General features: G+C 43.2%; 1 protein-coding gene across 2 annotated transcripts in view; it reads left to right on the forward strand.

Annotated features, from left to right (window-relative positions):
• Positions 1 to 25,712, forward strand: part of PHF12 (PHD finger protein 12) — an 88,362-nt gene that overhangs the window by 18,033 nt on the left and 44,617 nt on the right. For both annotated transcript variants that reach the window (XM_068270136.1, XM_068270137.1), the window contains exon 3: positions 24,927 to 24,999. In XM_068270136.1, the coding sequence (XP_068126237.1) occupies positions 24,927 to 24,999 (73 nt within the window). The remainder of the gene's footprint in view (positions 1 to 24,926; positions 25,000 to 25,712) is intronic.

Raw genomic sequence — 25,712 nt, forward strand, 5'->3', positions numbered from 1 at the left:
CGATCACTTATTTCGGAAAGGTCCGTTCCGCTTTCCGATTAATTTTCCATTCATTTCTTTTGAAAATTAATAGTAAATTGGACATGTTGGAAATAATGGATCTGACTGTAAATCTGTCTGAAAATTGTATTGTGTGTACCTAACATAAGAGTAACTTCTGGTCTGCACTATAGATAGCTTTCGTGCTACATATGTGGTGCTACATATGTGGTTTGTATTTTTTAGGTCGACAGCCAATTTCCAGATGTGTAGAGGAGTAACCAATCAGCTTCTGCTTCCTGAGTTGTGACTCTTCTTTAAATATAACACTAACAGGTCAAATCTATATAGAAATCCCCCAAGCTCTTAGGCCTCCATTTACCTCTGCCATAAGAAGGGATTTGCGGGGCTGTTTTGGTGAACATGTGGTGCTTCTCAAAGTTTCAGTTGTCAGGAAGTAGTTCCTCATTGCAAACTCTGCTGTCAGGTTTGATTTAACTACTTCACCCCCAAGGGTTTTTACCCTAACGGACCAGAGCAATTTTCACCTGTCAGTGTTCCTCCCTTTTATTCACCAATAACTTTACTACTTATCACAACAAAATGATCTATACCTTGTTTTTTTTTCTGCCACCAATTAGGCTTTCTGTGGGTAGTAAATTTTGCTAAGATTTTTTTTTTATTCTAAATGAATTTAACGGGAAAAATAAGAAAATAATGGAAAAAATTCTTTATATCTCAGTTTTTGGCCATAATAGTTTTAAAATAAAACGTTCTCCTGTGGATAAAATGACACACATAATTACAAGCCCCTATGTAGTAATGTAAATGTAATTTACCCTCATAAAATATAGATTAATAAAGCGGAGTCCCTAAGGCAACTGTTTATGTAAATTTTTTTTTCAAGTTTTTTTTGGTTTTACTTTTTCAACACTCTCCCGTTTTTTAATAGGACGTTTTTGGGTTGAGGACCGCTCAGTCCTCTTCCCCCAATCCCAGATTTTAGTGACCTGGCGGTAAACAGCGGCAGGAGCGGCGCGCACACGTGCGGAGCGCACACGTGCGGAGCGGCGGGAGTGAGCGACTTATTAAAACCTCCTGGAGCCGTTAACAGGCTCAAACACCACGATTTTAATAAGTTAAGTGGTTAAGTTATGTACGCACGGACCCACCCACCCCATTACTGTCACCTGTGCGGATTGGGCCTCAATCCCAAGAGTGACAGTTCTGGGTTCTCCTACAGACACGTCCCTAAGTCCTACAGACGTCTACTGTTGCTATGGAGTGAATCCAAGATAAACCATGGTGTCACTACTAATGGCCTCCTCACGTATACAGTATTGAATAGTCAATTTTTACCCCTAAATTGTCCCGTCCCCCCCCCAATTAGCCTCTAATGTAATTAGCTTTCACCCTCATCTCTCTACCACGGCGTTCCTGGTTCCAAGATCGCAAGTTCTTCATACCTCCCAGAATTGCAAACGCACAGAAATCGCATGCCTTTTGTGGTTGCATATGTGCTCTTTGTAGTTGCGTTTTTAGATGGCAGTAGCCTGAATTTGATACGAGGAACCCATTTATCAGAAATTTTCAACAGTGGGTGAGGTTTACATTTAAGTGCTTAGGTTTTTTTTTGTTTTTTTTTTTTTTATATATAGCTTGGCTCCTGTTTAAGATACATCCTGTGACACCTGTACACATGCTAGATTCTCAGAGGAGACTGACCAGAATGACTGCCTCGGCCAGACTGTCTAGTGTATGTATGATATGCGCTCACTTTGTGTTTGATCTCAGCCAGACATAGAGGCACTTATGAAATTACTCCAGATACAGTAGAATTTGTAAATGAAAGTTAAGATTCTCCATAAGTTCTCATTTACAATTTCAAAGCACTTAAGAAATACAATTCTAATAGAAAATAAACATCTGTTCACTAAATTTTCAGATAGTCATAGAGCTAAACTTGTCTGCAAATTAGTTGGCAAGCACCAAGAGAGAGACCACCAAGTGCAGACTAGCTCATAAACAGCAATGTCTGCCAACACTGATGGCCCTGTTTCATCTTACTTACTTCAGCTGAAGATGCAGCACCTGGTTAGCCTGCAATGGATGGTTCAGCCAACTGAAGTATCAGAGAGGAGTTTTTCTTTCATCACACTTCCTGCTTCTGACTTGCTTAGAGGTGCTTTGTTTTTGTGTAAGCAGTACTGCAGTTGGAAACAGTAAAGGGAGGTGACACAGGCAGGAAGTCATTTGTATAGTTTACATAACATGCCATTGGTTTGGTAGAAGGCACTATTCACAGGCTGTAATTTAGGAAATTACTATGTGTTCTGCTTTCCTGCTCTGTAGACAGATGCATGGGTATATTTTCATGTTATGCACTCCATGGAATGGTGTTCTTATGTGTATGCATTTTATAAAAAATAAAGTGATGATCCATACTTAAAAAAATAAACAGGTTGAGGAAAGCCTCTAGACTATGCAGACACTTTTGTGTCCTCCCTGCCCCCAGCTTTGCAGAGTGCAGACCCCTACAGCCTGTCTGACAAGAGCATGTCAGATATGTTATCATGACCACGCTCCCGGACGTGTCTGAGCGTGGCTGTAATGCACTTGTGTCGAGTAAGGCTTTGTCTGTGTAGTAAGTTGGAGCCACAAGTCCACAAGCAGCTCCTTGCTACTTCTCAGGCGTGGCCATACTTGCGTGTGCGGGCACACTATGACCACACTAGTGCATAAAGAGGAGCGCTGCTGCAATCTCCGAGGGTTCTGGGCAGTGGTGGTGGGGGCGATAAGGACACTGAAAGCATTTGGACAATCCAGAGGCTTTCCCCTACATAAGGATCTTCTTTTCTTTTTTTTTCTTTTTTTTCTCCTTCAGGATTCAGCTTAGGTTTACGTTGTCCCTCTCATGGAATAGTCATGTAACTATAGGGAACCTTGTTGATAGTCCAGTTTACTGTACACTAAGGTACATACACACATATGTTGCCTGTCCGGATCGAGCCTTATCCTGCAGAGGGCAGTGCAGGGAACAAGCGTTGTAAGTGTGCGTCTTTCTGCTATAGCAGGTCGCTGTTTACTGTTGATATGTGGAGGAAGGACAGCAGCACAGTACATGATGAATCGGCTTCTTGCAGGCAGGGCAAGGAGGAGAACTGCGCTTGCTGGTTGCTGTCATTATATGATCCTGTGTGCTGGATCTTTAACTCTGGGACACCTGCGTACATGCTTGAGTCTCAGGTAATCAGGCGTCAAGCAACTGCCTTGGTCAAGTTTATTATAGCGTGTGTCCCTACATGCCCTATAGCAGTGGTCCTCAAACTAAGGCCCGCGGGCCGAATGTGGCCCCCTGAGGCTTTTTTACTGGCCCCCCACACACAAAATATGTTACAGATGCGGTCAGCGACATCTTTAAATATTGGTGGTACCCATATAGAATGAAGCCAGAAAGCAGTAATTCACTAGTTTTCAATCAAATTCCACATCAGGTGACACTGTTCAATTGGACTGCAGGTTGTCTCCTAAGTATGCTTCACTGTATGGTGCACAAAGACTGCTACATTATTTTATGTACACTGCGGCCCCCCAGCAGTCTGAAGTATGTTGGCCCGGCCCTCCACCCAAAATGTTTGGGGACCCCTGCCCTATAGCATGGCCATCCAGGTACTTCATTCAGGCCACCTCCATGACACCAGCACTCTGGATCCAATGCATCAAGCTACTGCAAGAAAATTCTATTTAATAACGAATGTTGATTCACCACCACGCCTATCTTACTTGCCAACAAAAGCAAGCAAGAAAAGGTTTGAAAGGAACCTGAGGTGAGACGTATGTAGGCTGCCATATTTATTTCCTTTTTAAACAATACCAGTTGCCTGGCAGTTCTGCTGATCTTTCTGACATAAGTAGGGTCTGAAGCACACACCTGAAACAAGCATGCAGCTAATCCAGTCAGACTTCAGGCAGAAACACCTGATCTTCATGCTTGTTCAGGGTCTATAGTGTAAGGCTGAGGAACAGCAGGAAAACCAGGCAATGTGCATTGTTTAAAAGGAAATAAATGTCATCCTCCATGTCTCTCATGTCAGGTTCCCTTTAAGTTCATTTTAAGGTCCCCATAATCCAGTGTGCTATGAGAAGGATCAGCACTGCACCCTTTGATGATCAATATGTTTGGCAGAGAATAATGCTATCTGTATTGTCTTGGCCTTGCATTGAGTAAATATTACATGGTGGTTAGCTCGCCAGTGCATCGCTGCACCTTCAGCTGTGGTGGTTTGTGTTATGACACCAAGCCAAATGGCCCAGTTTCAGCTAACACTAGTCTGCTGTAGCTAGGGGAGCATCTGCAGCTGGCAGACAAGCTGTATGCAATTTTTCTAACACATCCAGAGCTTGACAAATCTGACTCCCAGATTTCCTGAACCATGCAACGCTACCTAGTATTAACAAAGACAGATTCTCTTCAATGTTATTCAGCATGCAGGTAAAAGTTTTTTTGGCGTATATTGTTTTGTTTATTATCAATGGATCTATCGGCTGGCTGTTCCATTTTTGCATAATTTTGTCAAGCTCTGATGGAAGATAAGGTACATATAAAGCTTTCATTGAATGTTGACCTTTAGCAGCCATTCGCCAGCTGCTGCCTAGCAGAGTATGTTTAAATGTGTGTTCCCCTGGTATCCAGGGCAACTGTTTACCCTGAGCTGTAATCTCTACCAGGCTTGGGTCTGTCACTCAGAATTACCCAGGAGTGTAACGGATAGATTAATATTCCGAAAAACAAGATGAAATTCCTTTCAAATGCCACCTAAAGTAAACCTATCAAGAGAATGAAGACAGCCAGTGCTGACCTCCTATTGAAATACTCTAGTTTGTTGATCATAATATTGGTCCTCTAATGGATTTAAGGCACTTACCTGAAACAAATGTACAAATTGGGAAACACAAAACGCCTGATCTGCAGACACATTCAGGTGAATTGTTCAGAATATATTATAGTGAGGGATTCAACAGCAAGGTATTTATACAGTTGTAAAAAGCACAACATGGACGCAATGCTCCGCACACATATTACAACTGCCACCTACTGCGCTCTGTGAGCTCTGTGAGGGGGGGGCATATTTGAGAATTACTCCTTCAATATAAGAACAATGGCCGCCTTCAGCAACAGAGAGACAACCATAAAAGTCTATCTTTCTTTCTAATACTAGTAATATAAAATCCTATTAGGATTGCTTGAAACCATGCCAATAGTTGCGTTTGGTACAGTATACTGAAATTCCCAGAAAGAAAAAATTATATATTCACAAATCCTGCAGTAAGTCTACTTCCTGCTTTTCATGGAAGCAGATATATTGTTAACATCCTGTGTTTACCCGTACGCTTGCGTTCCGCTCCGTGAGCGGAGCGGTAACGCAAGGTCCTGACATGTCGGGAATCTCTGCTCCGATGAGCGGAACGCAAGGAACTGAACGTAGCAATGTGAACTTTCCCATTGGGAAATTATTGCTGCGGCTACTGCGTTCCACTCATTGGAGCGGAACGTAGGCTGAAAACAGTCTAATGTGAACCGAGCCTAAAAAAAAAAAAAAAAAAAAAAAATCCGGTATGTATTTGACTAGTCCATCTCCTCATGGGGGGCTCTGTTACTTTATTTGAAAAAACACTTGCTGTATGGTGGTCCCGCAGTCCAACTGCCAAATTAGTGCAAAATAGTGTGCAAACAAGTAGGGTAGCTATCTGGCATCTTTGTATCTATCCTTTTATAGGAGGTGCTTTTTATAAAGTGTAAAAATACTGAGAATCTCCCATGAGGACATGGATTAGTCCAAAATCATTCAGATGTCAACTGTTTACTAACTACTGTGACAGCAATATTGGGAGAAAAAGGTAATTTATAGTGCATTTTACTCTGGGAGAAATGTACATTTTATGTGTACGTATTTTAATTATTACAATATTTTCAAGATGGCGGACCTTTTAAATGATTAGAGGAGGGAAGTGTACATGCTAGATTCTCTTCCAAGACTGTACCAGAAAACAACCACGTCCTGTGTATGAAACTCAGTGCCACAGAATATGTTGGCGCTGTATAAATGATTAATAATGAGGCTTTACTGCATGAATCCTTGGGCATCCCGATGGAGGTTATAAAACTTTCTTTGGATCAAGGGAATCTCCCCAGTGGAAATACAAATGGCTATGAGACAGTGCTAACCTTTCCCCCATCCTACTAGGATCTTGTCCTAGACAATTTGCTTTTTATTGAAGGTCTAGCCGCAGCTGCTAGTCACTGCGATTGAGTTTCTCATGGGCAAAAAAAGTGTTTACCTATTTGTCCCTGCATTGCCTTCGTAACGTAAAGTGCCAAACTGAAGGAGACTTTCTGGTTATACCCTCGTATTGATTTGTTGTCATGGCAACAGCTGATGCGTCACTCCAGAAATGGAACTAAACTGTGTGGCTACCACTGGCCTAATACCAGGGCTGTGGAGTCTGTAGAAAAATCCACCGACTCATCAGTTTAGGATTCCATCGACTCCGACTCCTCTAATTTGCATATTACAATCTTGTTGATTGAATGTATGTAACATGAAATTTGTCTCTTAACTGCCAAGACTTAGGAATTTTAAAAGACAACTAAATTGAGAAGGATATGTAGACTGCCATACTTATTCCCTTTTATCCATAGACTAAAAGTAGTCCTTGGTAAGAGTACTTGTAGAAGGTACAGACCGGAACAAAGAACATCTATCAGGCCCTAGGCAATGTGACTGTGGGTACATGTAAGAATGATGTGCAGGTACTCTGCAGGGGGAATGAGGAGATTCTTCCTCTATTACACATTCTTCATGCACAATCTGAACCAGGTTTATGGGTGATAGACAACACCTCTGTGTGTTCAATGTGCACAACATTCTCAGTGGATTCCCTGCAGCTCTGTGGGAAGTGCATATGTAGAGTATAGTACTACTGTGTAACAAAGTAAATTTGAGACATATGAAATTAAAGTTTTATAATACCTGGGGCTTCCTCCAGCTCCCTTCAGGCTAATCAGTCCCTTGCTGTCCTCCTCCGCCACCTGGATCTTCTGCTACGGGTCCAGGTACTTGAGCCAGTCTGGCGTAGTGCGCGTGCACACACTCCACCTTCGGGAATGTACTACACCTGCGCAGCGCTATTGCACAGGTGCAGAATGCTCCTGGCTGTAGGAGCGACACACGGCCGGACTGCCCTGACTGGCTGAATTACCGGGACTCATAGCAGAAGATCCAGGTGGTGGAGGAGGACAGCGAGAGACTGATTGGCTTGAAGGGGGCTGGAGGAAGCCCCAAGTATGTATAAAACTTTTTTTCATCCGTTTCAGGTACCCTTTAATTCGTAGTCACCAAACCAAATTTTAACATACCAAATGTATTTGATTTTATGAGCAAAGGGAGTGCATACATTTGCATAAATCGGCATCAACGCAGAATTATTTCCATCTCATTGACCATCTCTGTTAGTTACACGGCTACACCTCAGGCTTTATTCTTACAGCATAGATGTGATTTAGTATATATGAGATTCCTGTGTACACATCATATACACTGTACAGTCACAATCAGATATGTATATCTGACTTTAAAAATACGGGGACTACTTTATTGAAGCAGCACTCATTTTGATTGGTTTATTTAATTTTTGTGGACTAAGCACAGCTATTACTGTATATATAAATTATTTGACTATTATCTGAGAAATAGAATATTTTCTCATATTTTCTATTTTAATTACAGTTTAAATTCATTAGGAGTCGGAGTCGGTGCATTTTTTTCCTGACTCCGACTCCAGGCACCCAAAATAACTCCGACTCCACAGCCCTGCCTAAGACGCTGTCAGTCATTGTTGTAGTGTGTGCCATGCAGTTTGGGTGCATTCTTGAGTGACTTGTCGGCCGTTGCCATGGTTAAGGGGTAATGTACTAGGGGTTTTTGGGGACAACAGAGGTGGAATTGGATGGTGAGAGCAAAATGTAGTCCAGGATGTGGTTTAGGTATAGATTTCTAATAAACATACTTGCACCAGCAGGTTTATAATGTACGTATTAAAAATTGGAATATATTTATCCTCTATATATAGAAGTGTTTGTTTTACAATGAAAGCTTTTGTGAAGTAATATGACTTGTGCCAAAAGGCTGCAATGAATGATAACTTGCATATTAGTATAGCACTCATTGATATTCTGTGATCTTTATTGTGCCAGATGGAAAATAAATGGAGGAGTCTGGTTGCCCTTGGCAACACTTTTCATTCAGTTTTTATGAATGAGCCCCATTGTGTACTGTCCGCTGCGGGGAATAAATCGGCAAGCTATGGGTAAAAGAACCCTTCCTCAGGCTTTGAACTTGTGTACGGGTGATGACCTCTTGTGACCTTTAGTATCCTTATTTTCTACTGTAAAAGAGAAACTACTTTTTACACTTAGAGTTCAAGTTTAATGAAAAACAATATGATACTCCTGGTAGTATAATAAAGTTGAGATTATGAAACACCTGTTCTCTTGCTCTAAATGATACTTCAGCTGTTAGCATATGTAGTACGCCAACTTTATTAACCTCAGGCAGTGGAGCAGACTAATTTGAGTATTCCTTGTAGATACAATGCTTATGAAACTCTGCCTGTACTTACTATGTTTATGTAAGTCTTGATACTTTCTGTCCTTATGGCAACTTTATTTTCTGCTTGTAAAGTTTACAGCTCTTAACTTTATGGTATCTTGGAGGTGTGGAGGTAGAATATGCCCGTGGCACTGTTTTTCCAAAATGGTGACACCCCATGCACGTGTAGTACATGTTCTTTCCTCCTTGGCCTTGCTTTTGTGTATTTGCGCTGCTGTTGCTGAAGTATGTTGTTGTTGGTGTACCACTTGCCCAACCCTTTCTTGCTGCTTGAATACTCGCCCATGCACTGTAATTATGTGGAGATACAAGTGAAAGCGACCAGTGGCCTGCTGACCACAAGGTAACACTGTGCTTGGCTTATGTTATGCACTCATGCATTATGGGTTAGATCTAAATGGAGCCCTGAAGGGTGGTAAATGTATTGGTAGGAGCCCTGAAGGGTGGTACAGTAGAATCCATTTATAGTAAACTAAGGAACCAGGAAAAGCAGTTTACTATATCAGAATTGGTCATACATTGTATGTTTTTACAAACGCATTTGCTGGGACCTAAGGACTAAGTTTATAATATCCAGAGGTTTACTATAACGAGATTCTACTGTAAATATATTGCAGCTTCAGACAGGCGAAACTCTCTAAATACATACAGGATGCATTTCTATAAGCTTTTGTTTGTCCTATGCAATAGTTCAGGTCCATTTTAATGAGCTTGTGAGTCTACTCCTTTTATAACAAAGCTATAGCAATTTAATCACCTGTGGGGGAAAAAAACTCATTTTTGGTTCTGCTTCATATGCTTATCATTTAGTTGGATTAGGCATTAGTCAGCAAAACGCTAAATCTTTAGCAGCCACTTTAGTTAGCTGTGTGTCCTGTAACATAGTTCGGAGTAGTTGGCTTCCTTACTAGAATGTGTGCATGTAATTTTTTCTCTTTATGGCCTTTGTTTTGTCCTCCCTCTCCCCCTCACAAACTACTTTGAACCAAAACTTGGCTAAGCACCAAATTTTTCTTACACACTAGGATAAATCTGCTAATCGAGAAAAAAATCATTGCCTGCCATCTGCAGTTGGCACTCTTCTTGTCTGGGTAGCTTGTGTTTTATACTTTTTTTGTGCCTTTCTTTGTGAAAATATTTTGTGACATAGCTTGTTGCCATCCAGAACCTTCCCTCTCCCAAGTATTTTAAATATTTTATTTGTTCCTTTTTTTTTCCTCCTTCTTTAAAGTGACTTTGTAGTGGGAGGTTTGTAGAAGCTGCAGTATATATTTCCTTTTAAACAATGCTGGTTGCTTGGCAGTTCTGCTGATCTTCATTGGCTGAGGCCCATTCGTGTGGCCTCTCTTTGGCCAGATAATCTCATCCAAGCACGAGTCAAGGCTATTCTCCTACTTACTCATCCCACTCTGTCATGGGCTGCGCTATCAATCTTCCACCGCCTCCATAGCAACAGGATGCAGGGTAGTGCTATATCTGTGCCACACTGGGCCCTGAACTTACACCTGAGGGATTGAGTCTTGATCGCTGTAGGCAACAGACATCATTTGTGTGTGTGAGTTTGTGTCTGTATATGAGGATTTACTTAAAGTGACTCTAACAAAAATTACAACGTTTTTTTCTACCATCCTACAAGTTCCTAAACTTATTCTAATCTGTTCTGGCTCACTGCAGCACTTTGTACTATCAAGGTCTCTGTAATAAATCAATGTATCTTTCCCCTGTCAGACTTGTCGGCCTGTGTCTGGAAGGCTGCCAACTCTTCCAGCTGGTCTGTTCCTCTATGCACACTCCAGTGTGTGTTTTATTTACATAAGCCAGCAGCTTCTCTGCTATCTTATCAGTGATAGAAGAGAGCTGGATAAAAATCCTCCTCTGTTAGGCTGTGAAAGTAGCTGGTCTGTCACTTAGGGCTGGTGCACACCAAAACCCGCTAGCAGATCCGCAAAACGCTAGCAGATTTTTAAACGCTTTTTTTTATTTTTATGAGGCGTTTTGCGGATTGCTGCTGCGGTTTTCAGTATAGTAGATTTCATATATTGTTACAGTAAAGCTGTTACTGAACAGCTTCTGTAACAAAAACGCCTGCAAAACCGCTCTGAAGTGCCGTTTTTCAGAGCGGTTTGCGGTTTTCCTATACTTAACATTGAGGCAGAAACGCATCCGCAATCCAAAAAATGCCTCACCCAGGCATTTTTCGTTTCTGCAAAACGCCTGCCGCTCTGGTGTGCACCACCCCATTGAGATACATTGACCAAGCAGATCCGCAGCCGCAAGCGGATCTGAAAACGCCCAAAAAGCCGCTCGGTGTGCACCAGCCCATACTGAGGAATTACAAACACAGGCACAGGCAGAGCTGTCTGCAGGAAGCCTGTAATGTTCAGTGCATGAGAGAAGAAGGGGACAGAAGGTAAACACACAAATGATCTTTTGAGATTCAAAAGGAAAGCTGTATACAGCCTGCTTGTGTATGGATGTATTTTCTATGTGTAGACATATTGTACATCAATCTACTTCCTGTTTTGGTGGCCTTTTGTTTGTTTATAAACAAACTTTTTAAAACTGTTTTTGACTACTTTTAATGCGGCGGGGAGCGGCGAAATTGTGACAGAGGGTAATAGGAGATGTCCCCTAACACACTGGTATGTTTACTTTTGTGCGATTTTTAACAATACAGATTCTCTTTAAAAGGTAACCTGAAGTGAAATGGATATTGTGGCTGCCATATTTATTTCCTTTTAAGCAATTCCACTTCCCTGGCAGCCCTGCTGGTCTCTTTGGCTGCAGTAGTATCTTGATCATTTACCTGAAACAAGCACAGCATTTTCCCCAGACATTTTTCCAGCCCGGTGGCATGGAAAAGTGGCACGACAGAAGAATGCATAGGAGTAGGATGGGGAAGCGAGCCAATGGCAGCTGGGTGCTCACCAAAATTAGCTGGGTGGATAACCTGGCTAAAAGAGCCCGGGTAGAACACTGAAGCATGCAGCGAATCCAGTCAGACTTCAGTCAACACCTGATCTACATTTTTGTTCTGGGTCTATGGCTAATGCTGGAAATACAGTGTGTGTGTGTTTTTTTTTTGGGTTTTTAGCTTACTAGCCAATTGATTTTTCTGGTTGTTTTTTGAATTGATTTCCGTTCACTTCTATCAGAAAAATGATCGAAATAAGATCGGACCTTTTGAGCCATCTGCCCATAAAACTAAGTGTATTCCCAGCATTGGATCAATGTGACCAACTAGCAAGCAGGTTGGAATGTGTGTACAAGTCTTTTTAACAACTTTGTTTTTGAATGCGGAGATGTTGTGCAGTTTGTCATTTAGCTTGCACGCATAGTATTTACCGATAAGTGATTTGGTTGTTTAGAGTGTGTGTACGTATTGTCAGGTAAACTACTTGTGTGTGGTTGGTCATGTTGTGTGGTTGGTTGTGCATTAAGTTGGACGTGTGTATGAGCCTTTAGAAACAGAGGCTCAGCAGGACAGCCAGGCAATCTGCATTGTGTAAAAGTAAATAATCATGTCAGCCTCCATATCTCTCACTTCAGGTGTGATTGCAGTGAGGGGCATACCTAAATAATTATATCAAGCCTGTGTACCCATCATAAGTACTCCCTGGGGTACCACATGTTCAGAACCTAGGCTTTAAAGGGCTCCCAAAACGAAAACTTAAATCTCTAAATCTATTTCATTTGGGTCCCTTGCCAAAGCTCTGGTTTCCCACTGGCCGCCTGTAAGGCTTCTGTTCGAGCGCATGCGAGAACGTGCCCATGTCATCTGTGCAGACTACCAGTTTCCTTTAAGCAGAATTATCAACACTCAGCATGATAGTACGAGGGATCTTGACGGCATGCCTCTAAAGGCTCATCTACACGAGGCAATGTTACTTATCAATCGAGCCGCTGATGCGGCTCAATTGATAAGATCTGACATGTCGGATCTTGCCACCACCAATTCCCTGCTTGTTCCCCACGAGGGGACAATGGCAGGGAATCGAGCCGAAGATGAGCGGCGCCGGGCAGGGACATGAGCGGATCGAATCCGACGCGCGGGGATGCGGAAGAGGCGATCCGGCGGCTAATATAGCCGCCGGATCGCTGCGTGTAGATGAAGCTTAAAGGTGAGTAAATGGTAGCTAAAATTTATAGTAGTATAGTATACTACTATCTCTGTTTTAAATCTCTTGGAAGGTGACATCTGAAACATGTAGTTGAATTTGGAGGAACCTTAGAATGAGAAAGCAGTTCCCGTTTTTTAGAGCAGTCACAGGAATTGATTAAAGGAATGGATAGGCCTCTCACCAGGAAAGGTTAGACAGACTGGGCTTATTCAGCTTGGGAAAAAAGATGACTGAGGTAATCCAATTAACGTGGAAATACATCTGAAGTCAGTATAAAAGCTTTGCAAATTACTTTTCATGACTTGGTCTGTACAAGGGACACAAAGACAACATGTAGAGTAAAGGTAGCCATGCACTGGTCGATTTGCCATCAGATTCAACCAACTGACAGATCCCTATCTGATCGAATCTGATGGCTGCCTTTACTGCAAACAGATTGTGAACCGATTTCAGCCTGAAACCGTTCACAATCTGTTGTGGTGCTGCCGCCGCTCTGCCCCCCCCCCCGCCCGCATGCCCGCATACATTACCTGCTCCGCCGGCGCGACTCCAGTCCCCAGGTCACCGCTGCTCCGTCTCCGCTCTGGTCTCCGGCCCCGGCATGCTTTACTTCTTCCTGCCCGGCAGGAAGTTTAAACAGTAGAGCGCCCTCTACTGTTTAAACTTCCTGCCGGGCAGGAGGAACTGAAGCATGCCGGAGACCAGCGCGGACACGGAGCAGCGGTGACCGGGCGTAGACGTGCCGGCGGAGCAGGTAATGTATGCGGCTCTATTGCGTCGGTCGTCGGGTACTCGAACGCCGCTAGCGACGCGCTCCCTACCCGCGGGCGATCGACGCTAATTTTCCGCACGGAGCGATCGACTCAATCGGACGAAAAGGATCGAAATTCGGCGTGTAGCGCGAACGATTGGCAGCAGATTCGATCCCAGTGATCGAATCTGCTGTCGAAACGGCGGCGAATCGGGCCAGTGTATGGCATCCTTAAAGGTGCTTGGGACACCTGTTCAAAAAGTTTTTTTTGCTTTTCTTTACAGTTAAACTATTTCCACTATTGTGAGATGTATTGCCCGAAATGATCTTAACAAACATTCCTGGCACAGTTTTGGACCGATCACTGAACGGACAGTCTTTTAGGCTTCCGGCCAAGCAGCATATATACTTCTCTGTGGGAGGAGGAGATGCATAAACAGGCCAGATTGCTTAACATCGGAGGGCAACTGCACACATATTGTCGGATAAGACAGTGGCAACCATCTCAGCCTATGATTGTGTAGTGTCTTTGTGAGTATTAAAGGTTCAAACCTATGTCTGTCTTCCTACAGTAGACCGCAGGCTTAAAACTTCCCTAGAAACAAGCAGTCTTGTTGACTAAATACAAGACTTTAAAACAATCTTGCATGTTTATACTGCAGTAGAAAAGAAAATGGTAAAATAGATCTGGCCTAGGCTGAATCATACGTTTGTTTTGGAAGGTCTTTAATACTCTGAAAGATATGGTATGTGAAACAGGCCAAAGCCTGTTAGAAAGTCAGAAGATAATAGCTACTTACTTTGTGCTGCTGTAAGATTCTTGACTTGGCTGTCTTGGAACTTGCTGTGGTATGCATGCCTTGTTCTTCTAGGAAGGAGGCTCTGGCCCTGTGATTTCTTTCTGCTTTTGTTTCCAGTTATTAATCATTCTCGGTCTTCCTCCGTGGAATGCTGCAACGTAAAGGGAATATATATTAGACTTTCCCTGTGTATAGGAAAAGTGATAAGTAACGAGCTGCCCCCAGAACTGCTAATTTTTCATTGACAGTCAATGGATGGTTCAGATACAACTTTGTGTACTGAAGTGTATGCAGAAACCTCCTTTAAAGGGAACCTAAACTGAGAAGGATATGGATTCTTTATTTTAAAATAGTACCGGTTGCCTGACTCTCCTGCTGATCCTGTGTCTCTCTATTACTTTTAGCCACAGCCCCTCAACAAGCATGCAGATCAGGTGCTCTGGCTGAAGTCAGACTGGATTAGCTGCATGCTTGTTTCAGGTGTGATTCAGCCAGTACTGCCCCAAAGAGATCAGCAGGACTAGAACTGGTATTGATTATAAAGAAACCTTCATATCCCTCTCAGTTAAGGTTCCCTTTAAAGGGAACCTTAACTGTGGGGGAAAAAAATTAACTTACCTGGGGCTATCCTAAGCCTCCTGCAGCCGTCCTGTGCCCACGCCGGTCCTTCGGTGCCCTCCGGTCTCCCTCCGCGGCTAAGTTTTGTTTTTGGCCGACTGACAGTCGTCCTCCGGCAAAGCGTCCTTCTTCCGCATTCCCCGCCGTAAAGCGCGTCATGCGTGAATTATTCCCCCCCCCCACAGTTAAGGTTCCCTTTTAAAGTGCACAGAACAAAAGAAAAACAGACAAATGCACCCTGTATGTATTTATAGAGTTTAGCATATCTAATTCCCCCTATTTGTGTCTAATTTGAGTGCTCCCCTTTGTCACATGACTGCCACGGCAGAGATGTTAGATAAGCTAATTTGAAAGCACAGGAGGTCAACAATATGTCTGCTTCCATGAATCAGGAAGTAGAAATAGTGCAGATTTATTGTAGGATTTATTTCAGCTGTACCAAAAATGTTTTTGTTTAAAGGTTATTATGCTGTTGCGTATCTTTTAGAGCAAAGAAGACGTTCTATGTTCAGGTCCCTTTTAATAGCATTGCAGTTTCTGAATAACCTTAAAGCGGATCAGAGATGAAAAACTAAAAACATGTCTATATATATCTTATCTAAAGTTTAGATAGTTTACACAGCAAATCTAGCTGCAAACGGCTTCAACAGTTTTATTCCTGTGATAAAATGACAGCAGCCATGTTTTGTCACATTACACAAAGGCAAACTGATAGCATCTCCAGCCCTCAGCCTGGAGAGTCCCCTCTCCTCCTCCCCTCTGCCTTTGAAATCTCTGGCTAGTAACCTCCTCCTGCCCAGACTGAACTCCCATAAGCCCTTGCTACAGTGCCAAGGCACTCTAAAAAAGCTGTGGGTGAGACTTGTTTAGTTTATAGGGAGTTTGTATAAAAACAAAAAAAAAGTATTTGGCTTGAGGAATGCTCTATAAACTATATGTAAGGAACACAATTATGCAATGAGTAAAAGTTTATCTTGGATCCACTGTAACCACTCATTTACAGGGCCCACCTCTAAACACATATCTAAATTTACAGTCTGATAGCTACTTTTTTTGTGTATATGTTGTGTAGAGGGACAACACAGTAACCAAGCAGCTCAAGGTGACCGAAAACCACAAGGAAAGTATAGAGGTCAAATAGACCAAAAAGCCCTCCTACTAAAAAGCAATGCTTAGTATGGTTTGCCTTCTTAAAACAGAAGGAATTTAGCATAATTCAGCTTTAAGTGAACATCTGTGGATACCCACAATGCACTGCTACTGAATATGCAAATTATTTCTTTATGCCCCTGAAGCCAGGCTTGCATCCAGAACCGTTTGTGTCTAGCAAGCCTATAGCTTTAAATTTTACAGAGCCACACCAACCCCACATAGAGACAGCCTGTTTTGGACTTTTGGTCATCGGTGCATGGTAGGGAGTGATATGGCTCTATGGCACAGGTGTCGGACTCCAGGCCTGGAGGCCAAGATCCATGCCAGTGTTTAGGATGGACTGAGAAAGAGAGGAATGTGTTCTATTTAATGGACCACGCCTTTCCTAATTCAGACCCCTCAACTAATTTGACCTGTGTCAAAAATGTATGAGGACCTTGGCCCTCGAAAAACCACTGTAACATCCCTGCTCTATGGGATAGGGCTTGGACCAGTACAACACAGTAACCAAGCATCTCGGGGTGATCCAAAACCTGGTGGTGAAAAGGGAAGGACACCTAAATCTTGTCTTTCAAAATTTGGTCACAAAGCCTGAAGCTACTGAGTTTGAAGGAACTGAAAGGTTATGTGGGTGGGTTGAATTCTGCCTCTGTTTGTTTGGACTGCAAGGGGTCTGGACAGGTATTCTTCACTAAGTAGATTACAGCCTTGGTTCTAAACAAATGGTACCTGTACCCCAGGAGTACCTTTAATGGGTTCAGGGGGTACTTCGGCCTAGTGCAGTTAAATATAACTGATTTTATATGTTTGTACACTAATACTAAACTAATAAAAAGTATTTTAGTTAATTTAAAGATGTAGAGAATCCTTGCAAATCTGTGCAAGTCATACCCAATCTGGGTGTATTAAAAATAGATGCATGTTTAAAGGCGTACGTGGGATAATCTGAACTGTAGCAGGGGTGGTGCCCAAATAAATGTCATGAACAGACTTAGTTGGGCGCAAAAGACGAACTTTGAACATCAAACTGACAGGCTAAAGCCTTGATCCCTTGGGCGATAGTGCGTGGCCAAGGCTGTACAGATGCATTGCTTGCCCCCAAGCTAGTGATGCACTCTGTTGCTATGCATGGGGGTGACGCAGTGGGTGGGAGGGGTGAGAAAATAATGCCCTTGGGCAAGATGATCCACCAGGCTGGCCGAGGCACTGAGGGAAGTCTAGGGCAGCTAGAATTTCAAAAGAGGAAGCCCCAGTCGACCACCTTGGCTGAGAACAGTCTAGCATAAGCATGGGCAAACTTGGCACTCCAGCTGTTAAGGAACTACAAGTCCCACAATGCATTGCAGGAGTCTGACAGCCACAGTCATGACTCATAAAGGCAAATGAATTGTGGGACATGTAGTTCCGTAACAGCTGGAGGGCCAAGTTTGCCCATGCCTGCTAGCATGTGTACAAATCTTTAGGGCCTTCTGTACATGAAGCATAAAGCATTGCATTCATATATCGGCTGTAGTGTGTTTTCTGCAGAATTAGAACCTTCCCTCTCCAGTAATCTATACTCTGTATGTTCTCTCCTCGTTACCTGATTAACCTCCATCAGTGTGTTCTACTTGTTTAGGTTTTATTGTATATGTTGTGCAGAGTGAACACTCCATCTTCTAACGTCGTGACACGTTATTAGACTTCTGTAGTCTGTGATAATTGTAGGTGAATGTCTGTATGTGTCCCCTATCTTTTGCATCTGACACCACTTAAAGGTATAGCAGTCAGCCATGTTGGATTACTTTTAGCAATTTGCTACTGTATTCCTTGGTAATAGGACTTCTGCTCTTCCCTACTCTCTATACCAGGAGTCAGGAATCCGGTCAGTAATGTGCAGCATGCATACCTGTGCAGTTAGTGGTATGTTGACCGACTATACTGCTCTATATTGATGGTAGCTATGAGTATGTACTGTAGCTACTCGAAATTTAAATTAGATAGCGCCCCCGCTTCAGGGGGGGTTCACTCACCTGTGCCGCGGCCTGCGTAAAACGCATTGGCTATAGGTGTCAGCATAGGTTTGAAGGCGGAAATGGTGGTGTTGCGTGGAACGCATCAGCTATAGGTGGCGGCATAGATAAGTTAACGCACGCACGCTTTCTAACTTAAATTTTTATTACGAGTAACTACCATCACTACTGCTCAATTGTGCCAATTGAGATTGCTTGCTGCTTTACATATGGCTGAAAATAATTTCTGGATTGCAAAACTACAGCTTTTTCCCAGATTTGTTTTCTGCTATACAGTATAAATAAGCGGAGACACTTTTTTTTTTTTTTTACAGCATGTAAGCCAGCTTCCATCATCCATTATGTTCATAAGGAGAAGCAGTTGATTTTTACGTAGTTTAACAATCTCTGCTTTTTCTGGTTTTGGGATTCAGCCTTCCATCTTGTCTTCCGATACAGCTGTGTTGCACATGTGGGATGTTTTGGATTTCTCACTCAAGATAATGATGTTGGAATGAGCTTGTGATGAGGTCTTTGATTGCTCTGACTGATTAAGAAGAAGAAAAAAAAAAAAAGTGCAGAAATGTGTTTGATTCATTGCTGGTAAATTGTGTGGTTTTAATCACCACGGCACACAAGGGTCTTTAACCTTCATGCGAGATGATCAGCTGTTAGAATGTGCTCATTTATGCTAATGCAACACCCACAATTAGGGCTGTGGTCTGAAAGCCACAAGTTTGCAGGTGGATTGTCAGATCTTTATTACCGGAAATCTTTTTGAAACTGCTGCACAAGCTTTGTTTATAACACTGTGCATACACTGCCAGATTGTTACTACTGTGACACAGTACTGCGATGTCCCAGAGGACTCAGCCACGTGAACAGAGTTCAGTGCCTTGCATAGGAGCCAGCAGGCACTCATTTGTATGCATGGTTTAAGAGGCCTCAGGCATTCTGACAGGATTTTTTGTTGTTGTGCTGATAGGTGCCAGTGAAAGGAAGGCCCACATCTGGGTATGTCTCTGTATAGTATTTTGCAGTCACTTTTTCTATCCAAAAATCTTAGGGAGGTGTCACTGTTTTGTGGTAAATGCAGACGATTGCCCACAAGTGTTTTGCTGTACAATATGTGCATTTTGTCTGCAATTGAGAGCAGGTTTTTTTTTTTTTGTTTTTTTTTCCCCAGTAGCCAGTGAATTTCATTGAGGAATCGCATGGATTGTGTAGAAAAGTAGTGCAAGTTGTATATTGTTTTAACATATTACAGATGGCTCCTGAAAACACAGCGGCCCCATATGAAAGCATTACTTGCATTTCCAAATTGCAGCAAAACACCTGCTATTTTACCAAGTGTAACCCCTGCATAGGGCTCACACTTGATAAAATTGCAGGCATTTTTCCACAGCGCTAAATCGCATACAAAAATGCAACTGCTTTCCTATGGGGTCGCTACATTTTCAGGAGCCATGTGCGATTTTTGTATAGCATTTAAAAAAAGATACAACCTGCACTACTTTCCCACACAATTCATGCAATAAATATTCTCTACCTATTGGGGAACAGTGTTCTCCCCAGAAATTTTTCCCAGCCGGGTGGCATGAAAAAGTAGCCGGGTGGCGAAGGGGGGGGGGGGGGGGGAATGCAGGGCCAGTGCAACTCTGCTTACAAAATAAAAGGAGGATGAGGAGGCAAGCCGATGTACCTGCTAAGTACACACAATGCAATTTTCTGACAGATTTACTGTCAGATCGACAATTTCCAACATGTCCGATCTGATTTCCGATTTTCTGTTCACTTCTATAGGAAATTGTGCAGAAATCAGATCAGCCATGTTGGGAATAATCGATCTGACAGTAAATCTGTCAGATAAGTGCATTGTGTGTACCTAGCATTAGCATTGTTTCAGATTAAGGAGCCCAGGTCCCTTTTTAAGCCGACCTGAACTTAGAACTTCCTCTATGCTCTAAAAGATGTGCAACAGCATAATTTAGCAAGCAACCTTTAAATAAAAGCATTTTTGTTACAGCTGATGCAAATCCTAAAATAAATCTGCAGTTTCTAGTTCCTGCTTTCTTGGAAGCAGACATCAGGCTAACATCCAGTGCTTTCAAATGAGCATATCTGCCCCATCTGAAATGGCAGTCATGTGACACAGGAAGAGATCCAATTACTCAGGCTTATTTCTCTAAATACAGGGTGCATTTCTCTGTTTTTCTTCTGTCCTGTGCAAGAGTTCAGGTCCACTAACTTCCCACAGAGTGAAGGGGGAGGGGGAGCACATCACTACAGACAGATACAAGCTGGGGCCTGGGGAAGATGCAGACACAGCAGGAGAGGAGTGCACAGGACGCTGCCTTACAGCCTGTCACTGAACATGCTCTGCATGGCTGCGTCTCCTCTGCCCCCAAACTGAAAGTGAAAAAAACATGCAGAGCTCTGAAGGGGCATCACTTCTCCTGCTCCGTGTCTCCCCCCAGCTGGATTAGACCAGCAGCTGCTGTTTTCATTCTCTGGCATGTTTACCTGCAGTCTGGGGGAGGAAGGAGAGAATTGATTAGCAGCTCTGCGGCTGTCCTGGACTGCTGGACCCACGTGGCTCTCATCTCACTCCTGCAGGCTGCTGATAATGCCCAGGGATGTGTGTGCGTGCTTGGCTGCCTCTCTCTTCTCATTGACAAGAGAGAGAGGCCGCCAATACATAGATCCTACTTCTCGTGGAGGGCAGACGCGGGAAGGAGAATGGAAGCAGGAGTCCCGCCCCTTACAACCCGCCCAGCCAATCCCTGTGTCGTCAGAAAGCCTGCCCAGCCAATCCCTGCCTCACCAGAAAGCTCGGGGTGACAGGCAGAGGAGCGCTCCTGCAGTGTACAGCCTCAGCTTTCGCTATTGAGCATGCGAGAGCTGGCGCTGATTGAAAGAAGGTAATGGAGCGCTCCTATGTGCAGTTTAAAAAGGTCCATTGCTGAAGCTAGGCAAGCACATGACAACAGGCGGGCGGGGTTTCAAATCAGCCGGGCGGCCCGCCCACCTAATTAGCCCTGGGGAGAACACTGGGGAAAAAACACCTGCATTCAACTATAGACAAATGCACATAACATGCAGAAAAACGTTCTAAAGGAATCATGTGCGTTTGACCCCCTAAACATGGAAAGTTTGTTGTTGTTTTTTTTGTGTGTTTTCTGCCAGTTACCAAGCATTTAAAGAGGATCTGTAACGTCAAAACGTCCCCTGGGGGATACTCACCTCGGATGGGGGAAGCCTCTGGATCCTAATGAGGCTTCCCACGCCGTCCTCCGTCCCTCAGGGGTCTCGCTGCAGCCCTCCGTGAAAGATGACGTCAATATTTACCTTCCCGGCTCCTGCGCAGGCACTCTGACGGCTGTCGGCTCCGAAGTAGGCGGAAATACCCGATCGCCGTCGGGTCTGCTCTACTGCGCAGGCGCAAGTTTCCGGCGCCTGCGCAGTAGAGCGGACGCGACTGAGATCGGGTATTTCCGTGTAGTTCGGAGCCGAAAGCAGCCACAGCGCCCCTGCTGGAGCCAGCAAAGGTAAATATAGAATTTACAGTCGGTTTTGTCGCCGGCTGTTCGGAGGGCTGCAGCGAGACCCCCGTGGGACAGAGGACGGCGTGGGAAGCCTCATTAGGATCCGGAGGCTTCCACCACCCGAGGTGAGTACCCCCCAGGGGATGTTTTTGAGGTTACAGAGTCTCTTTAAGTGTAGAATAACCAGTTGCCACTCCCTATTCATGGGCCCGTGCAGAGTTTTTTAGGGGGCTATGTGCACCACCTTATATGTGAAATAGTTAAATAAAATCTGCTCAGGAGTGAGCTGTTATCTGTGCATATGTTAAATTTATGAAGTAACTAGACCTTTGGCCCGTTACAGTAACGTGCGCTAGGCCTCTGCCTCTACACCCCTCACAACCCTCCTCCCACCCCTGTCACTACCACCGCATCGGCCGCAGGTAGGTGCGCACACGCCCGCCTCCCTGCCCCATCCTCCTGTACTGCCCAAAATCTGCCCGCGTGCCGTGTATGCATGGTGGCCAATAATGCAGGGATACAGGTTTTATTATAGAGGATAAGCAATGTAAACATGCAGTAGGTTAGGCCATAGTAAAATATTGGTAAAGATTACCAGTATTTCACTTGGAATTATCCAGTTATTCATAGTACAATATTGATGATTTATCTTCAGCACCCAAATTCCAACCCCACCCTTTTTCAATGTACACAATGGTAGTTTTCTGGAAGTTCTGTGTTATACTTATGCAGTTATGGACGTGGTGTGCAGCCTATTTGCAGGCATGGAGTTCCGACTGAAATAATACATTTGTATAAATTGTGTTCAAGCAGTCTACTACACTAGCAATGTGTAATATATTCAGGTTATACGGGTACTAACAGATTAATACTGTAGCAATCAATCCCAAGCATTAGAAGTGCACATCTTTAAACAAGCTTATTAACAGACATCTAGGCGCATTACCCATTTTCATAAGGAGGCAGCAAACTTCATTCTAAAAATAAGCTTGCAACGCATCCCAGGCCTAGATGTCAGCTAGAATAGGTAATCCTATCTTAACTAACCATTTTTGTCACTAGTTTCCTTTTTTGTATTGGAGGTAAGATTGGACGCTCATCTCTTATTTACCCAATAGGCAGTGCAGATAACGGTGATTTCCAGGATGTGATTGGGCAGGATAGACCATTGTTTCGTTAGCGTGTCCCCTCCCCTTTCTCTATAGGCCAAACAGTAGCTACTCTCTAGAGCTGGGCTCCTGTGTAGCCACAGCATGCTCTGAGGCTGTCAGATTGTGCGCTCACTCTTCCTGTGGCCACTTTGACTACTAGAAAGCACTATGGAGCTGTAGCTCACAGCGGTTCTTTACATACCAGCTTGATTTCCTCTACTGCAGGTTACAAAATATTGTCTTTGTACATTGTGACGAGTGTGGCTTAATGCACTGTACAGTAGAATCTTGTTATAGTAAACTCAGTCATCTTGTCCCAGCAAATGTCTGTATGAATATACAATGTATGACCAATTCTGATATGTTGAAGTAGATGATATAATAAACTAATGTTCCTGGTCCCATGGTGCTTAGTATAGAAATTCTACTTTATTTCGAAAACTATTATAGATTTGTATTAATATTTGACTTGTTTAAAGGGGTTCTGCAGCTATAAATAAAAACAAAAAATGTCACTTACCAAGGGCTTCTAACGGCCACCTGCAGATAACCTGTCCCACACTGTCACTGAAGAATCCTCCGTTCCCTGCCGCGGGTCACTTTTCAATGAATTATTAGTCTAGACAAATGTCACTGTGGCTGCGCTGCTCATACTGCGCCGTGCAGCCGCAGTGACATTCGTCTAGTTAAACAAATAATTGGAAGGTGTCCCACGGCATGGAATGGAGGATTCTTCAGTGACCGTGAGGGACAGGATATCTGCAGGGGGCTGTTAGAAGCCCCAGGTAAGTGACACTTTTTTATTATTATTATTATTATTATTACAGCCACAGAACCCCTGTAAAACATTACTTTAGACAATTATAGAAAAAAAAATTCCCAGCTGTGCAATCATATAGAAATCATGAAATATAAGAACAGGTAGACCCCAGGTTACAAACAACCTGACTTACAAACAAACGGCACACCTGTTGCAATAATGTCACTTCCACATTGAAGGAGAACTTGTTGGAGCTGTCAGTGACATTTTCAGCAGTGAATAAACTGCACAGGGCAACAGACGGGGACACTGGAGAATCAGGATGGCACACATATCCAACTTGAGAACAAACCTACATGGCACACAAATCCAACTTGAGAACAAACAAATAGTCCCTATCTCGTTCGTTAACTGGGGACTGCTTGTACATAAATAGGACTATATAAACAAGCATTCAAAATGCCTCCATTCCTTATGCAGCTGAGGGGAAATTAGACAGGCTCATCACTCTGAACACAAACAAGGTGGATGAAATCTGTGTTTTTGTTGTGTTCTGTGCATGAATTCAGGTCCAATTTAAACATTTCTGACATTTTAGTGTTTTGAATCGTGGTTTCATCCTGACTACTTTCAGGCATTGTGAGGTAATGGGAATATGTAGCCAGCTTGCTTGAGGTGCACAGGCAGAACCTCAACTTTTGGGATGAGGAAGGAAGTTGATATAGGGAGCTGCAGACCCTGAATAGTGATGTCTGGAGCATGGCAAGGAGTGTGAATCGCAGCATTCCTGGAACTGGTTTTTCACTCCATCTTCAATTACTTTTTCTCTCCTGCCTCTGTGAAAAGATAATAAATATGTATTTCTTTAGTGTATTCTATTTGATTGTAGTTTAGCTAAGAAATGTTTCTACTGCCAAGATGTGTTTCTGCAGGTATGTGCTATAATTATGTTTATTGTAGCCATTTGTCATGTCCTTTAAGCATAGTAGTATAGGCTATTACATGCTAGTAAGTTTGTGTGTGATGGCTCTGCTACCTTCTGGGTACACTGAAGCTAAGAGTATTCTGTCTATCATCACGCTGGTACTTCAGAAGCTATGTAGCACTTAATAATGGTTTCTGGAATCGCCCACATTTTTCTTTACCCTTGTAGAAGCTTGTTTAAAGTACCAAAACAATTCCGTATGTTGACTACCTTATTAGATAAGCAAATTTTAAAGGCTTACAAATGTGAGTTTGCAGTGTGTGCTCCTTTCATGCCTGTGTGTATTTTGTTTTCTTCTCCTGTGTCTGGGATGTCTCTAGCATTGCTGAAATCTACAAGAACTGAATAAAGCCTTTGTTTCTTGCTCAAGATAAACAGAAATTTCTTTCTTTTCTGCTTTTCAGCAATCCTCCACTCAGTGAAGAAATGCTGCCCCCTGGAGAGTGGATGTGTCATCGCTGCACTATACGTAGAAAGGTACCTTGAGGGTTCTGTATGTAATCTGGGGAAAACACAGTGATGGAGTTGTATTGTACTCTGCTGGGTGTATTTGCACAGCTGGGAGTAGCTGCTGCATTCTGTTGATTTTGAAGGTGGGAGACAGATTACTTGTATACAGGCAGGAATGGATATTTTCTGGTTCCTGTACAGAAAGCCGCTTGCAGTTTCCAGCATTCGCAAGGCTGTTTATGCGGCAAAATAAGAATGAGCGCCGCTGCACAACACATACGGTTTCATAGAGAAAGGTCCATCCTGTACCACATATTTTTCTTGCTTCTTCCAAAGCGTTATTGTAATGTTGGCATTTGAAATCTTAAAAAAAAAAGTATAGCACAGAATATTTTAAAGTGAAAGGCATTTCTCAAACACATTGCTTACAAAAACATAATTCACTTTAACAAATATTCCATTGTGCGTCCCCCAACCCCCATACCGTCACTTGCTTATCAGCATTATAATCATGTTACTCATGCTGCTGTATTGTTTGGGAACTCTCCGGTTGCTTCTTCTGGAAGCCTGCTACCAGAGTGGTGTCCTTCCCAGGCAACCAAAGGAAGTTGAGTGACTGCTCTGCCACATCCCTTTCTTGCATTTTGATTGGGTTAGGTGGGGCATGGCCCCCTCACTCCCCCAGAATGCAGTGCTCCTCCTGGAAAAGGAGAAATGCACAGCAGAAGTGCTGGTCTTGT

Source organism: Hyperolius riggenbachi, chromosome 2, assembly GCF_040937935.1.
Source record: "Hyperolius riggenbachi isolate aHypRig1 chromosome 2, aHypRig1.pri, whole genome shotgun sequence".
Lineage (NCBI taxonomy): Eukaryota > Metazoa > Chordata > Amphibia > Anura > Hyperoliidae > Hyperolius > Hyperolius riggenbachi.